Source organism: Colletotrichum fructicola (genome assembly GCF_000319635.2).
Source record: "Colletotrichum fructicola Nara gc5 chromosome Unknown KSG_Nara_v1_contig05, whole genome shotgun sequence".
In the NCBI taxonomy this organism is placed as follows: Eukaryota; Fungi; Ascomycota; class Sordariomycetes; order Glomerellales; family Glomerellaceae; genus Colletotrichum; species Colletotrichum fructicola.
In genome coordinates this window covers 4,299,723-4,313,269 of record NW_027094055.1, presented here as the reverse complement: position 1 = coordinate 4,313,269, position 13,547 = coordinate 4,299,723, and the positions used below count along the sequence as shown (strand labels likewise).

At 51.9% G+C, this 13,547-nt stretch overlaps 6 protein-coding genes across 6 annotated transcripts; 4 read left to right on the top strand and 2 right to left on the bottom strand.

Annotated features, from left to right (window-relative positions):
• Nucleotides 1–84: 84 nt before the first annotated feature.
• Nucleotides 85–372, bottom strand: CGGC5_v009938 (uncharacterized protein; the record flags this gene model as incomplete). Its single annotated transcript, XM_032019339.1, has 1 exon — nt 85–372. One exon carries the CDS (start codon nt 370–372, stop codon nt 85–87), a length of 288 nt encoding a protein of 95 aa, XP_031883534.1.
• Nucleotides 373–1,817: 1,445 nt separating this feature from the next.
• atnD-6 (Short chain dehydrogenase atnD) lies at nt 1,818–2,771 on the top strand (the record flags this gene model as incomplete). Its single annotated transcript, XM_032019340.1, has 1 exon — nt 1,818–2,771. One exon carries the CDS (start codon nt 1,818–1,820, stop codon nt 2,769–2,771), a length of 954 nt encoding a protein of 317 aa, XP_031883538.1.
• A 1,090-nt stretch (nt 2,772–3,861) lies between these two features.
• On the top strand, nt 3,862–6,210 carry eme1 (Crossover junction endonuclease eme1; the record flags this gene model as incomplete). The annotated part of the gene is made up of 1 exon (XM_032019341.1): nt 3,862–6,210. One exon carries the CDS (start codon nt 3,862–3,864, stop codon nt 6,208–6,210), a length of 2,349 nt encoding a protein of 782 aa, XP_031883539.1.
• A 486-nt stretch (nt 6,211–6,696) lies between these two features.
• Nucleotides 6,697–7,640, bottom strand: CGGC5_v009935 (putative phosphatase; the record flags this gene model as incomplete). The annotated part of the gene is made up of 2 exons (XM_032019342.1): nt 6,697–7,480; nt 7,576–7,640. 2 exons carry the CDS (start codon nt 7,638–7,640, stop codon nt 6,697–6,699), a joined length of 849 nt encoding a protein of 282 aa, XP_031883536.1.
• Nucleotides 7,641–11,675: 4,035 nt separating this feature from the next.
• On the top strand, nt 11,676–12,220 carry CGGC5_v009934 (uncharacterized protein; the record flags this gene model as incomplete). Its single annotated transcript, XM_066152239.1, has 2 exons — nt 11,676–12,124; nt 12,184–12,220. The coding sequence occupies 2 exons, from the start codon at nt 11,676–11,678 to the stop codon at nt 12,218–12,220; spliced, it is 486 nt and encodes a 161-aa protein (XP_066008365.1).
• A 295-nt stretch (nt 12,221–12,515) lies between these two features.
• CGGC5_v009933 (uncharacterized protein) lies at nt 12,516–13,090 on the top strand (the record flags this gene model as incomplete). The annotated part of the gene is made up of 2 exons (XM_032019344.1): nt 12,516–12,715; nt 12,808–13,090. The coding sequence occupies 2 exons, from the start codon at nt 12,516–12,518 to the stop codon at nt 13,088–13,090; spliced, it is 483 nt and encodes a 160-aa protein (XP_031883540.1).
• Between the last annotated feature and the right edge of the window lie 457 nt (nt 13,091–13,547).

The window sequence follows — 13,547 nt, the reverse complement described above, 5'->3', positions numbered from 1 at the left end:
GGATTGATGTACGACGCAGGCCAGAATTCTGTGACGCGTCGTTCGTCATGGCTTGCAATACCGAAGTTAGGCGCAGCGTTCTTTTTAGATGGTGCAGAAGACGGTGACACCGCCCTCAGCAGCTCCGTTCTGCGTCATCTGGATGTAGGTCGCAGGAGGGGAGCTGCTACCAGCGGGGCAGTTCCATTGGTTCTTGAACTGGGCAGGTGGTGGTGTGTTGTTAAGTTCTGAGACCTTCTTGCCAGTGCAGTATGTGTTTGTGTTGGCCTGTCGGCAAGGGTTGGGGCAAGTCTCATCGCATGATTGAGGCACAGGCTGAGGCAGCGCGAAGGCGACGGACGCCGCAGAGAGAAGAATGAGTGAGAGCTGCATTGTGAAGTTGAAAAATGAAGGTGATGTTAAGATGCCGGTAATGTGCGGAACGAACGGTAGAGTTAAGAAGGCGAATAGTCCCAGCAGATTACATGTTTGATCAGGTTTATATATGTAATGGACAGGTCTTATTACTACCGTCTATCCAAATTTCAGAGACGGATACCCAAGATGGCCACAGCATCGCTGACGAGTCAGTCAATCCATGGTCAATCAATCTGTCACCCCGTCTGAAGCTAAGCACACAGCCACGATTAATATTTTAAGCATCATTCGCCGTCCGTGCATGAGGGACTCTTTTCCGTGTTTTCCGAAAGACCCAGCAGTACGGAACTGGGGTCAATGACAGCTTACTGCCAAAGAGTATGGGGCTTCTTAAGGCTCCAGGCGGGAGGGCTAGCCTGTCGCCTGCCTCATCGGTATGGAGGACGACACTTTGATTTCGTGGTTGCTGTCCAGCTAGTGTTCATCACCACATGTGTGTTAGAAGAGCATAAATGGGATTACGCCCAGCACGGGGCCTAGCTTGGCTCTGTAGAGTTCGTCTGATAAAGTTACAGACTATATTAAAGGGCAATATTTCTGGTCAGGTTCAAACTGCATCAGCTTATCCATGACTCGCCCTACGGGCGTATGTAGGAGTCATGACAGGGTGCTGCGACTCTGGAGAAGCCCGGCTCGGCCCCAGCACAATTAGATCCCGTGCGGGATCAATCCGGAACCCGAATTCTAAGGCGGGTTCTAACAAGCATTCGTAGGGCTGCATTGTCGCGTGTACTTTGCAGTGTAATACGTACTGGGAATCGTTGCTTAATAGGAAACGCTTGCTATATCACAGGCATCGATCTCTTGCGTAAGCTTAACTTACCGTCTGCGTATTAAATAGGGCTTAGGGTCAGATTCTGGAATCGTGGCTATAGCCATGGAAAGGATGCATCCAGCCATATTAGCAAAATCGAAAGGTTTTGATGTCCTGTTGTGGAGATGCTACGGACGTTGCGCAGGTTTTGACTTGCTGTCGCAAACTGAATGAATTGATGTCTACTGCAGTTGGTGAGTGCGGCCAAGCCCATGCTATATCTTCATCGATGAGATTGTTATTCTTCTGCCAATTTGGATCAACAATTATTCGAAAATGAGAGCTTTCATTATCGGTTGTTCCACGCTGTTCAGCCAATGTTTATCCGATTGATATGTGTTCGTTGCGTGACCTATTCAAACTGCTATCTTGTCGGACATATGTCCGGTTGGGGATTGGCTTGATGGAGGTAAGGCGGGATTAGGGGCGTTTAATCCTAGGTAATTGCTGACATGTCTTGTCCAGACTTTTTCTGGACCTTGAAGCTTGGGTCTTCAGCTGCGTTATAATATTTGCCGGCGTATTTGAGTATTCCAACATCTAGACATTGTCGCTAGATGTTATCAAACTTTTAAGGCACGACAACATGGGCTTTCTCTACTCTCAGCTTTTCGTCGAACCAAAAGCTCCAACGACCCTCTTCACGGACCAGGTCATCACCGTGACAGGCTCCAATGTTGGCCTCGGATACGAAGCGGCTCGACACTTTGTCCGCCTCAATGCCGCCCGCGTGATTCTCGCCGTGAGGAACGTGGAGGCCGGACACAAAGCCAAGGAAACGATCGAGCAGTCAACGGGCCGACAGGGTGTTTGCGAGGTATGGGAGGTAGACTTGGCCTCGTACGACTCAGTACGGGTATTTTCAGCACGAGCTTCACAGCTTCCTCGTCTGGATGTGTTGATGGCAAATGCGGGCATTGCGACGACGCATTTCACTGCAGAAGAGGGACACGAACGCAGCATCACCGTCAATGTCATCAGCACCTTTCTACTGGCGTTCCTATTGGTGCCCGTTTTGAAGAGAACAGCAAAGACTTATTCTGATGCCACGCCTCACTTGTCTGTGGTAACCAGCGAAGTCCATGCCTGGACTGACTTGCCGGAATGGAAAACGGAAAACACTTTCAGAAGTTTGGATGACGAGACGAAAGCGGACATGAACATGCGATACCCAGCCACGAAGCTTCTTCAAATTTTGGTGACTCGCGAGCTGGCTTTGAGGTTGGAAGGCTCAGGCGTTGTGGTCAATATGCTGCAACCTGGGATGTGTCACTCAGAGTTGACTCGCGAGGACGGATGGATGACAAGTATGCTGAAGTTGGTACTGGCTCGGTCTACTGAGGTGGGCAGTCGGACGCTTGTTGCAGCAGCGTCAGCGGGGATTGAGAGCCACGGAATCTACATGAGAGACGGCGAGGTTGACAACGAGGCGATGTCGCCGGTTGTGAGGAGCGATGATGGAGCGATAGCGCAGGAGAAAGTGTGGGGAGAGTTGACTCGCATCCTCGAGGATATTTCTCCGGGCGCAATAGCGTTCTGAACTTTGTGTTTGTGGAGCTTCATCATAGTATCGACTTGTAGCTAGAAGAAACCACTTTAGCTGGGTAGTTATTAGCGCGGACAAGTTCCCTCCCAAAAGCTCGGTTTCGCATTGCTTCTCGTTGCCTTGGTCTAATTCCAGAAGGAAGTTAGACAATAACTCCGGCCAACCCACACATACGCCGGCGGCAGCGATGGAGGGAACACCAGCTATCGGACACACCCCGAAAGATAAAGTGCCTATCGAATCAAGCCAGGTTGATCGATCTTCATCCATACCAGGCGTGGGTGTGGGTGCTGCTAGGAACAAATTTGCCAAGATCTTTGAGTTCCGATATCCATGGGGCAGTCGATCTGCCGGCTGTCAAAATGTCGGCCCGTTGTCCATTGTGGTAATCATTCGGCGGTTGGGCCCCTTGACAGGAATCACCAGCGGGGCCTGCGCGCTTTTTGACGTCTTATGGACCGTGATGGCATGATGTTCGCCGCGGACTGCTACCTTCAGTCGTCATCTTCCCCAGCGGTAGTCTGTGCTTGCCGGGTGGTGGCTTGACGCTGGCTGGTGGTTCACGTTGGATTGTCAACTTCGATGGACGGGGTGTGCGGTTGCATCTAGCGCTCGGGCCCTCATTGAATCTGGCGATTTTCGAGACCCTCGAACCCTGGTTGCAGCATGTTAAGCTTACATGGTAATACGACATCGCTTAGGTCCTGGATGCAGGAGCGAGGCCTTGGATGTCGATAACGCACGATGACACGTTGTGAAGTATCGATGTTGCTCTGGACCAAGAAAAAGAAGTTCGGATAAACGCAAAGCGGACAGGGACTGCTTAAGTGCATAGTGGATCATCTGGCGGTTCTTAGTCACGATGCAGGGATGAGCACGTGACGGTCGTGGTTGGTTCGCGCTCAGACTGCCCGGCTCTGAGTGGTGCCGCGCGTGCCCCACCTCGAGGAGCGAGATCAAGACGCGATTGTCATTTTTGGTCGTCATCGACGCAGTGCGGCGCAGTGTCAGTCGGGCGCATTGTGGACTTTCTTGGCTTTTGCGCTTATGGCTGATTGAGGACTTATATACATCCAACAACGACATGCCTGCAGAGGTCATCAACCTACTGTCCAGTCCCTCTCTAGGGCCGTCGCCAATCCAGCCCGCACCTCGACCAGCACAACAAGCGGCAGCGTCCGAAGCAACTGCGCTCGACTACGACGATGATGTCTTCGATCTGACCGCAGACTCACCAGAGCTGATCCCAGAATCAGCAGCGAAGCCTGCTGCCCGACCCGAGCAACTGAAGCCCACCTACTCTCCCAGAAGCGTGTCCGGTGCGAAGCGGCCACGGGACGAGCAACCTATCAACGATGCGCCGGTCTACTACATGTCAGATGACTTCGACACGACGATCGATCTCGACAGTAGCCTGCCCCTTAAGAAGGTGCCAGACTCTGATACTAGAGATACCAAGAGATTGCGTCTTTCGCCCACTGGAGGCGGAGCCGGTCGCACGTTTGACAGGTCGCATTCTGCTACCCATCAGCCCAGCCGACCGCCTGTAAAACAATCTGGCGCTTTCCGGCGAGCCCAGACTTTGGATGATCCGATCGATTTCTCCAGCTCACCCGGACTTCCGCGCCCTGCGACCAGCAATGTAGCAACGGGAAAGATCTCTAAGACAATCGAGTCCGATGACCCATTCGCTTCGTCACCTCCTTCGGCGCAGCTAGCACCCAGACAGCATAGTTCCAATAGAGGTGCAACCAAGGCTCCATCACCGAGGAAAGACCGTATAGACTACGATCTTACATCCGATGACCCTTTCGCAAGCTCACCTCGACCGCCACCGAAACCCACCGCAGAGCCAGACGCGATCCTGTTAGACGACGACGATGATGACGACGATGACGGTACTTTTGCCAAGCAGCCGCAACGGTCAGCAGCTTCGATCGCGAACTCACGATCTCCAAAACCTACAAGCAAGTCATTGGACAAAGGAAAGCAGAGGGCGGAATCGCCAAAGAGAAGGGCCAACTGGGACCCAATATCCAGCTCCGCGCCGGAACGACATTTGCCTAGCGACCCATTCTCTTCGCCACCGCCACGAAGAACATTCACCAAGTCTGTCAGCGAGATTGTTGACTTGAGCGATGACGAGCCGGCACCAAGGGACGTCAATCCCGACTCGGACGATGACTTCCCAGATCTCGATAACTTCGATGCTAGGAGGCTGAAGGACCGAGTCGAGACGAAGAAGACGAGTTACAAGGCCCCATCGACGAAGAGCAAATCTAACACTGCTCGGGCTACAACCAAGAAGTCGGCGGACGATCGGGCAAGGGATAAAGAAGCAAAGGCAGCAGAGCGGGAGCGGGAGAAGGAACGCAAGAAGCAAGAGAAGGAGGCTGCAAAGGAGCAGAAGGCCAAGGAGAAGGAGCGCGCCGCTGCCCTGGCGGAGGTCAACAAGATCAGGACCGACAAGAAGGTCTCAACACCGGAGATGATTATGGATCTCCCGTTAAGCCTGCCTGCTGCTGTCACTCTCCAGATCCAGACGCTACTCAAGGATCTCGACGTCCAGCATGAGGCCTGGGATAGCCCCGTGCATAACGTCGTCAAGTGGAGAAGAAAGGTGGCCAGCCGCTTTAACGAAGAGCTGGGACACTGGGAGCCTATGCCGATGCATATCGAAGACGACAAGTTCGCGCTGGTCATTGTCAACGCGTCGGAGTTCGTCACATATGCACTCGGTCCTGAAGGCAACAACCTCGAAGCTCACGTGTTGAAGATGAAGCGCCATTTCCCGACACAGCAGCTCATTTACCTGATCGAGGGTCTGACGCCATGGATGCGCAAGAATCGTAACGTCCGCAATCGACAATTTGCCTCTGCGGTGCGCAACGAAGAGCCAGCCGAATCATCTACGAGTGCCCAACCGCGGCGTCGTAAGAACCAGCAGCCGCAAGAGTACATTGACGAGGATTCGGTCGAAGACGCCTTGCTGGAGCTGCAGGTGATGCATAACGTGCTCATCCACCATACGAGCGCGGCCGTCGAGACTGCGCAGTGGGTTGCTATCTTCACCCAGCACATCTCGACCGTACCCTACCGCAAGCAGCGCGAGGCAGCCAACGCTGCTGGGGCGGGCTTCTGCATGGAGACTGGCCAGGTACGCACGGGAGAAGATATCAAGGACACCTACGTGCGGATGCTGCAGGAGATCGTGCGCGTCACGGCGCCCATCGCATGGGGCATCGCCACTGAGTTTGAGACGGTGCCGAAGCTTGTGAAGGGGTTGGAGGAGGGCGGGCCGCTGGTTCTGGAGAACATCAGGAAGAGCACGAACAAGGACGGTGGGTTCTCTGACAGAGCCGTGGGCAAGTCTGTCAGCAAGAGGGTTCACAAGGTCTTTACTGGGAGAGACGAATGGAGTACGGACGTGTAGGCATAGCGTTTTACGAAGACATCAGCAAGTTACGAACTGTGTGGGATCCCGAGGGTTCTTTTGGACGATGTCACGATCACGAATGTATTTTAGACGAACGAATGAACATCACTTTGCAGGCAGACAAGGTTTCTGATTTCGAAATGATTGTATTAGGTGCAAACCGCGAGACTAGTAAATCCCGTTCTGTTATTCCAGGAGCAGCAGGTGTACTGTGAAGTATCTGTATTCTGAGCCGTGTTAGTCAAGGCCCGTCCAAAATGAAGTTCATCAAAACAAAAGTGATTTGATAGCTTGTGTCAGACAGCGGTTGGACGAATGTTTTTCCACACGTATACTTTCGGTACAGGTCTGTGAATTTTCTTGCCTCATCACAACAAGCGGGGAGTGGGGTTGAGTAATGAAAAATTCTGCACATACCTTGTAGCAAGTAGACCGCCGAGTCGTTCTGCATTGAACAGACTCGGCGACCAGATCGGAGACGCATCAAGCGTCATCTCCGTGTTTGCGCTTCTTTGCGGTCGGCGTAAAGAACGCGTTGAGCGTCTTCTGCTTCTCGTCAAACTTGGCGCTGCCAATCCCACCTCGGGTCTTTTTCAGACCTTGGAGGTGCTCCGTGGAGTTGACGGCGACTGTCTTGATGGACAAGCCAGGCCAAGTGGGTGCAGTCGCTGGCTCCTTGGACGGTGGCGCAGCAGGCGTGACGAGAAGTTCGACGTAGCCGGTGTTGCTCCAGGCCAACGGCAACTGGTCCTCGGGCGAGGCGACAACAGTCCCGAAGTTCTTTGCAGAACGAAGAGCCCGTACGAGCACGCCGAGAATGATCCCGTGCGCGACAACCACGACGCTCTCCGCGCCCTCCTCGGCTTCGTCGACGCAGGCGAAGATGGGGCCGAGGTACTCGTCCACAAACCTCTTCGCCCTCGTGAACATCGCCTCGGAGGTCTCGGCGCCAACGTGTCTTTCACCAACAGCGCGGGCGCCGACCTTCTGGCCCTCGCCGGACCCAAAGTGCTTCTCGCGAAGCTCGGGTAGCTGCGCGACCTCCACCCTCCTGCCCGTCGTCGACGACGAAGCTTCACCTCCAGTCGCGTTCGGGGGCGAGGAGAGGGCGTCGCGGACAGCCTCGGCGGTGCGATACGCACGCTGCAAGTTCGATGCGAAGATGTGCGAGACGGGTGCCGAGGCGGTGCGCGCGGCGAGATGTGTGCCCAGACGCCTGGCTTGCAGGACGCCGTGGGAGGTCAAGGACGCGTCGCGAGAGCCTGCACTGCACGAACACCAGTGCCACGCACGTTAGAAAGAGGACGAGGGAAGGGAAAACCCAGCCAAATTCAGGCGGCAGCAGCGAAGAGGCGCGCGTACTAAAGGTTCGCGACGTTGTCGACGGACTCGCCGTGGCGGACGAGGTAGAGGTAAATTGCGCCCATGGTCATGCGTGCGACAACGCAGCTACATGACTTGGGGTGCGGGAAGATTCGGTCCTCGTATTGTCGTGCCGTTGCAGGCTGGTCTGCCGAATGGTGAAGACCGGTTTGTGTGGGAGAAAGAATGTTGAGGAAAATTTGTTGCGAGTGAAGTATTTTGTAGCTGTATCTGGTGGGGCAGGAAATTGGATTGTTGCATATTGTGTGGTCTTGGGTACGTACATACCATATCTATGGATGTATCCGGTCCTCGGAAGCCCCATACAACGATTCCGGCTTTTCTAAGTCAGTGAACTTCGCGCCCCTTGAGATCCTATGCCAAAAGGTCTACGGTCTTCGCCTTTGGCAAGGCGTGAAATTTTTACGATTAATATCTATGGAAAATTGGTAAGAAAGTCCATGAAGGTATTTAAGTTAGTGTTCTGCTATAATGTTATTTGCTTGAACTTGTCTGCTGTGGACTTGGTTATCATAGAATTCAATTCCGAAGGGCCCCAATTTTGGGCGATAAATATTATAACTGAACAAGAACATCTCGATTTTCTTTTCGCTTATGAATCGTTCGCCAATTCTGTTTTGCTATCGATTGAACTGGCTGATCCAAAACTCAGCATTAGATCCGGTCAACACAGCCTGATCTGCCACACTGCGGTCCAGCTGCACACATCATTCGTCTAGGACTGGTGCCACAAACTCCTCGACCTGGCAGCCCCATTGGGTTTTATCTCGAAGTACATATGCTGACGTCCAAAATTTCTCAGTCGAACTCAAACCGCCGTACCCCGCTCCTTTCAACCTCCCGTTTTTCACCTGCGTCCAGCCGTTTGCCAAAAGGTTTCTCAGCAGATTCCAAATTATACCTCTAATCATCAGCGCCTTCAGTATCTTAACTATTTTCTCTCCAGCACATTTCAGAATGTCTGATCAAGTTGGCTTCGCATTTCAGGCCGATCTCGTCAACATGGCATCCCTTTCGCACATGCTGACGGGCCGCGTACTTAAGGCTCTCAGCGATGGAGGAGTGGACACCTACGCAATGTTTGCCGCCTTCTGGCTCGGGGGCAAGGTTCCGGTTCGAACCTCTCTGTCGGAAACCATCCATTCCCAAATGGTTCTGAAATCCGGTATCAGCATTCAGTCGGTTCTTGCCAAGGCGCTGAGTATCGGTTGGGGGCACTCAACCCCCGTGATCGAAATGACGCGCACACAAGCAGGCACAAATGCCCTCCTAGTCATTGGCGCTTTGGCAACCGGATCCACGTCATTTCAAGCCGCTCAGCTCCTGCATGAGCTTCTCTCTATTTATGGGCTTGATCCGCAAAATCTCCCAAACATTGATGTTCTTCGTGGGTTAACATCTTATTTAGCACCTTTCGTACATGACATGGGGTTTTCCAAGGTTTTACATCATATCACCGTCACGACTGAAAGAGCTATTCGTACAAGCAATAAGTTTGCAGATCAGTCGGCCGGTGATCAGGAAGACGAACTTTGGAAGATGAGGTGTCTGGGTAACGCTTCCATTGTTGCTGGCGATATCAAACAAGTCATATTCACAGCGCAAAGAAGAGGAAGCTACTACATGATGCTGAGAGCCAGAGGAGCGTGGCTTCCTGCGTTTTCATGCCATATACTTGGTATGTCTGTTGAGGTGCGGCTCGATGAGGAGATCCTCTGGGCTTGTGGAGGAGATCGGGGGAACATTATCTTCCAATTGGGGCATCATCCGACCAACAACCTTTCTTTGCAATTCGCCCAAACACCCTTGAGTATCATCTCAGTTGATGGCACAGGTAAATCTCTTCAAGAACGGTCTTTCATCGAATATCCTCTGGACCAAGCGGTCTCATCCCACCTAGCCAAATGGCCCGAGGTTGACCAAGATCTCACCGACATTGTCCATGGCGCTATCAACAGTCTATCGGATGAGTATGCCTCTTTATACCATATTGCGACTGTCACCCGTAACAAAACCGACCAGGGAAATGACATTTTCCCTATGCAAGGCGATTTTGACATCGGAGAGGCAATCCGGGAAACTCTTGCCGCCATGAACATCAATCCTGGATCATCTGGAGAAGGACCGCCCTACTCTTACAGCAATGACTGGCGACTTAAGTGCTCTCGGTGGCAGCTTGGGCTTTCTGCATTGAGTGCAAATGATCTGAAGATGGTGATGCGTCATTGTGTTCTGCATAGATGTATGCAAACTAAATGGAGGCTACTCATGTATGATTGCGACACAAAGTCCACACCTGAATGCTTATGCAAACGTCTCGGAATGCTCATTAGCGGGGTTGTGGCTGCTTCGGTGGCCTTAGCGAGGTGCAACTTTGACTCTTCGCAGATCATGCTGCAAGAGAGCATGCTGATGGGGGAGACGCCCGCACCGTGGAGTCAAAAGCTCTTTTGTCCAAACGGGGCCGAAAGTCGTTATCCCCGAAACGACGAATTCTTTGACTATCTGGGACGACTTACCTGCCATGATTATACAGATATCTGGCTTGCTTCATACTATACTGCCACAAGAGACGGTCCAGAAGCTTCCGTTCTTGGACTTTCAGGCGGATCTTTCACCATCTACTACACTTGTATCATGAGCAGGGACTGCTATGACGAGCTTGGGCGGATTATCGAGATCCGAGGCGGCCGAGCATCTGTGGCTGGAGTGTTTCGGAATGTGATTATGGAATGGGGGACAGACAATGGGCAATACTACGCTCAGATGCACGCTCTGCGTAATAACATAGAGCCGAGTGTGCTGGCCGGCGGTTCTCATCTTGAACCTCACTTTCGACCTTCTCAAACGCAGTTTTCTATGGATGTTGGTGTGGACGAAGCTCTCTTCTCCCTTCGCCTGGGACTACATACGCCGACATCACAACCGATATATTTTCCGCTTACGATCTTCCTTGTTGAATTTCTCAGCAGATGGAGGATTCCTAGATGCGAGCACGCCAGAAGCGATACTTATGTATCTCTACATGACGGAGAGGTCGCAGTAGATGGCTTCAATGGAGCATATCGCTGGGTAAATCTGAATAATGATGGAGGCGGCGTATTTGATGGGTTGAATGGAGCATATCACTGGGTAAACCTGAACAAACTACCTGGCGAAGTGCTGGTTTTTGCCCTTAAGGGTGACAAACTTCAGCAAATCTTCATGTGTACTTTCTTATCATGGGCAAGGGGAGGTCTCGAACATCGCCCGGGTGTGCTTCAGCTCTATGCATGTCTGAAGTGCTCCATCAACGAGGCAAAGCTCGGAAATAAGTTGCCAGTTGTAGTTATAGGCGGCTAGAAGTCATGCTACGATTGGTCATGTCGTAGCCTACAAATCACCAAATGTGTCTGTCCAACCAATATGGTGAGCAACTGTTAGCTAAGTGACTTAACCTGTGGTCTGTATGAGGAGTTGTACCTCACTCCAATTATTGACGCCGCGAGCTGTTGATACTGGGACAATCCAGTTTCATGTCGTCCGCAACACCTTTAGCGATTGCCATCTTAGGTCAAAAGGACTGCGCATGGCCGAATTGTTTCTGAGCTCTAATTGTGCGATTACAAAATATGGCAAAGTTCGATTCTCGTTTAGAACTAGAAACATTTGGTTTCATCGTTATTACAGAATCATCAAGAAATGTAACAAAGTCACCCGCGAACTGGATTGATCAACCTTGGTAACGTTTTTGCATATTTTCCAAGCTAGTGCTGAAACTGTATACAAGAATGGGGCCTGTGAAACGTTCTAAGCTGTGTGTTGGCGACAGCTTTCTCGGTGCCTCATTCGTCCAGATGCGGTCATCGCTAGGGCTCTGGCATCCACCATGCATGTTATCAACCAGTCATCCTATCTTGCATTCGGATATCTCGCATATAAAAATCAGGCTGAGATCGGCCTTAGAAATCTGCTTCCCCGCTCTGTCATCTTCAACACCGATTCAACTTTTCCCCTTCTCAGAAGACTGTCGTTCTTTTCGCAATTTCCGTGCAGAATCCCCCTTTCACTCATAGTATTGCCAAATCCGACCTTCCAATATGGTGAACGAGGTTGACTTCGCTTTCCAAGGCGACGTCATCAACTTGGGATTCCTGACGCACATGCTAACAGGTCGCGTACTGAAGGCCCTCAGCGATGGCAAAGTCGACATCTACGCCGTTGGTGCCGCATTCTGGCTAGGAGCTAGAGTTCCCATCCGGTCATCTCTCGCAGACACAGTTCACGCACATGTTACGCGAAGGCGTGGGTACCAGTCGGTCTTGTCGAAGGCACTTAGTATTGGCTGGGGCCATTCAACCCCAGTGGTCGAGATGACACGCACGCGGGCTGGGACGAATGCCCTGCTACTTGTGGGGGCACTTGCAACCGGCGGAAACCCCTATCAAGCCGCCCAATGTCTCTCGGAATTGTTGGGCCTTTTCGGTATCAGTCTCGAAAGGCTGCCGAGCGTCGACGTTCTAAAGGAGCTCGCAGCATATTTAATGCCGTTTGTCTATGATCTTGGATTCTCAAAAGTTCTTCAACACATTACTGATGTGGTGGAAGGCTCATTGGAAGCCGAGATTTTGTCCCAATCAGCTAATGGCGGGAAGCCGAATCGACAACCGCTATGGGAATTGAGACATCTGGGATCAGCATCCGTTCTAGCGGCCGCTATCAAGCAGCTCATTTATACGTCTCAGAATCGACAAGAACACTAAATGATCTTGGAAATGCGTGGGTCCTGGCTTCCGGCTTTTGCGAGTCACTTACTCGGAATGTCCGTTGAGCTTCGTTGTAATGGGAAGGTCTTATGGGCATGCGCAGGGGAGAAGGGGAGTGTGACTTTCCAGCTGGGAAAACACCCTATTGACAAGTTTTCGATCCAACCTTCGAACATGCCCCAGATTGTTATCGCGAGTCCCGAGACCTTCTCCGAGAATTGCGTTCTTACCATCGACTACTTGATCGGAGATGCCGTTGAAGCCATTCTTGCTAAGCGACCCCAGATCGATTCAGAAATCGCCATGGCCATCCACAAGGCGATTCAGAGAATGTCAAGACGGCTATCCTCTAGACTTTGGATAGATCCTGAAAGGTTCGGGTCTAGGAGCTCGACGTTCGGACCTTACAGGACCACTGGTGACTTCGACAATATAAGCGGATTGGAAAGCGTTCTTCATATCCTAGGCATCGACCCAAATCAGCACCAATCACCGGAAACTATCCCGCGCCAGATAATATATTCTCGTGGTGCCTTAAGGGCGATGACAGATCGTGTACACAACCGTCCGGCATGTTCATCACCATCCAATTCGTTTTCCTCATCGGTACCAACATCATCTTCTTCACGATCTCCGTCGCCAAGGCCTCTGCCGCCCCAGCAACCGCCGATGCAACCGCCAGAGCCTCCAATGACGAAGGCGCAATCATCAAGTCTGCCTCAAGCTACGGCGCTGGCAATCCAATCTGAACCAGAATCGTCCGTAGCATTGTTCTATGGACACTCGTTGTACGGCAGTCCATTCATGGGTCCAGCGAGTCAGGGTCTCACATACATGGCTCGAGATCAGGTGCTTAAGGTAGCAAGTTCCTGCGATATACATCAGTCTTGCGTTCGTATGGTTGTTGAAACCATGATCGATGTCCTTGATTATGCACCTGATCAGCGTGAAGCCTGCATATGTGGGCAGATCGGTAGCATCATTCACAATACCTCTGCCCTTGCACTGGCATTGATGCACTGCAAGTTCGATCCATTGAAACTCCGACTACCTGAGACCTCCTTAACCAAAGGCAGAAGCAGCCACTCGAAATCATGGAGCAATAGACTCGTCCCACAACAGTCCAACCCGGGCCAGACTGCACTGTTTGACGGAGAAATCTTCGACGGTTTGTTGGAATACCTAGCGGAGGTCTTTTGTACAGGC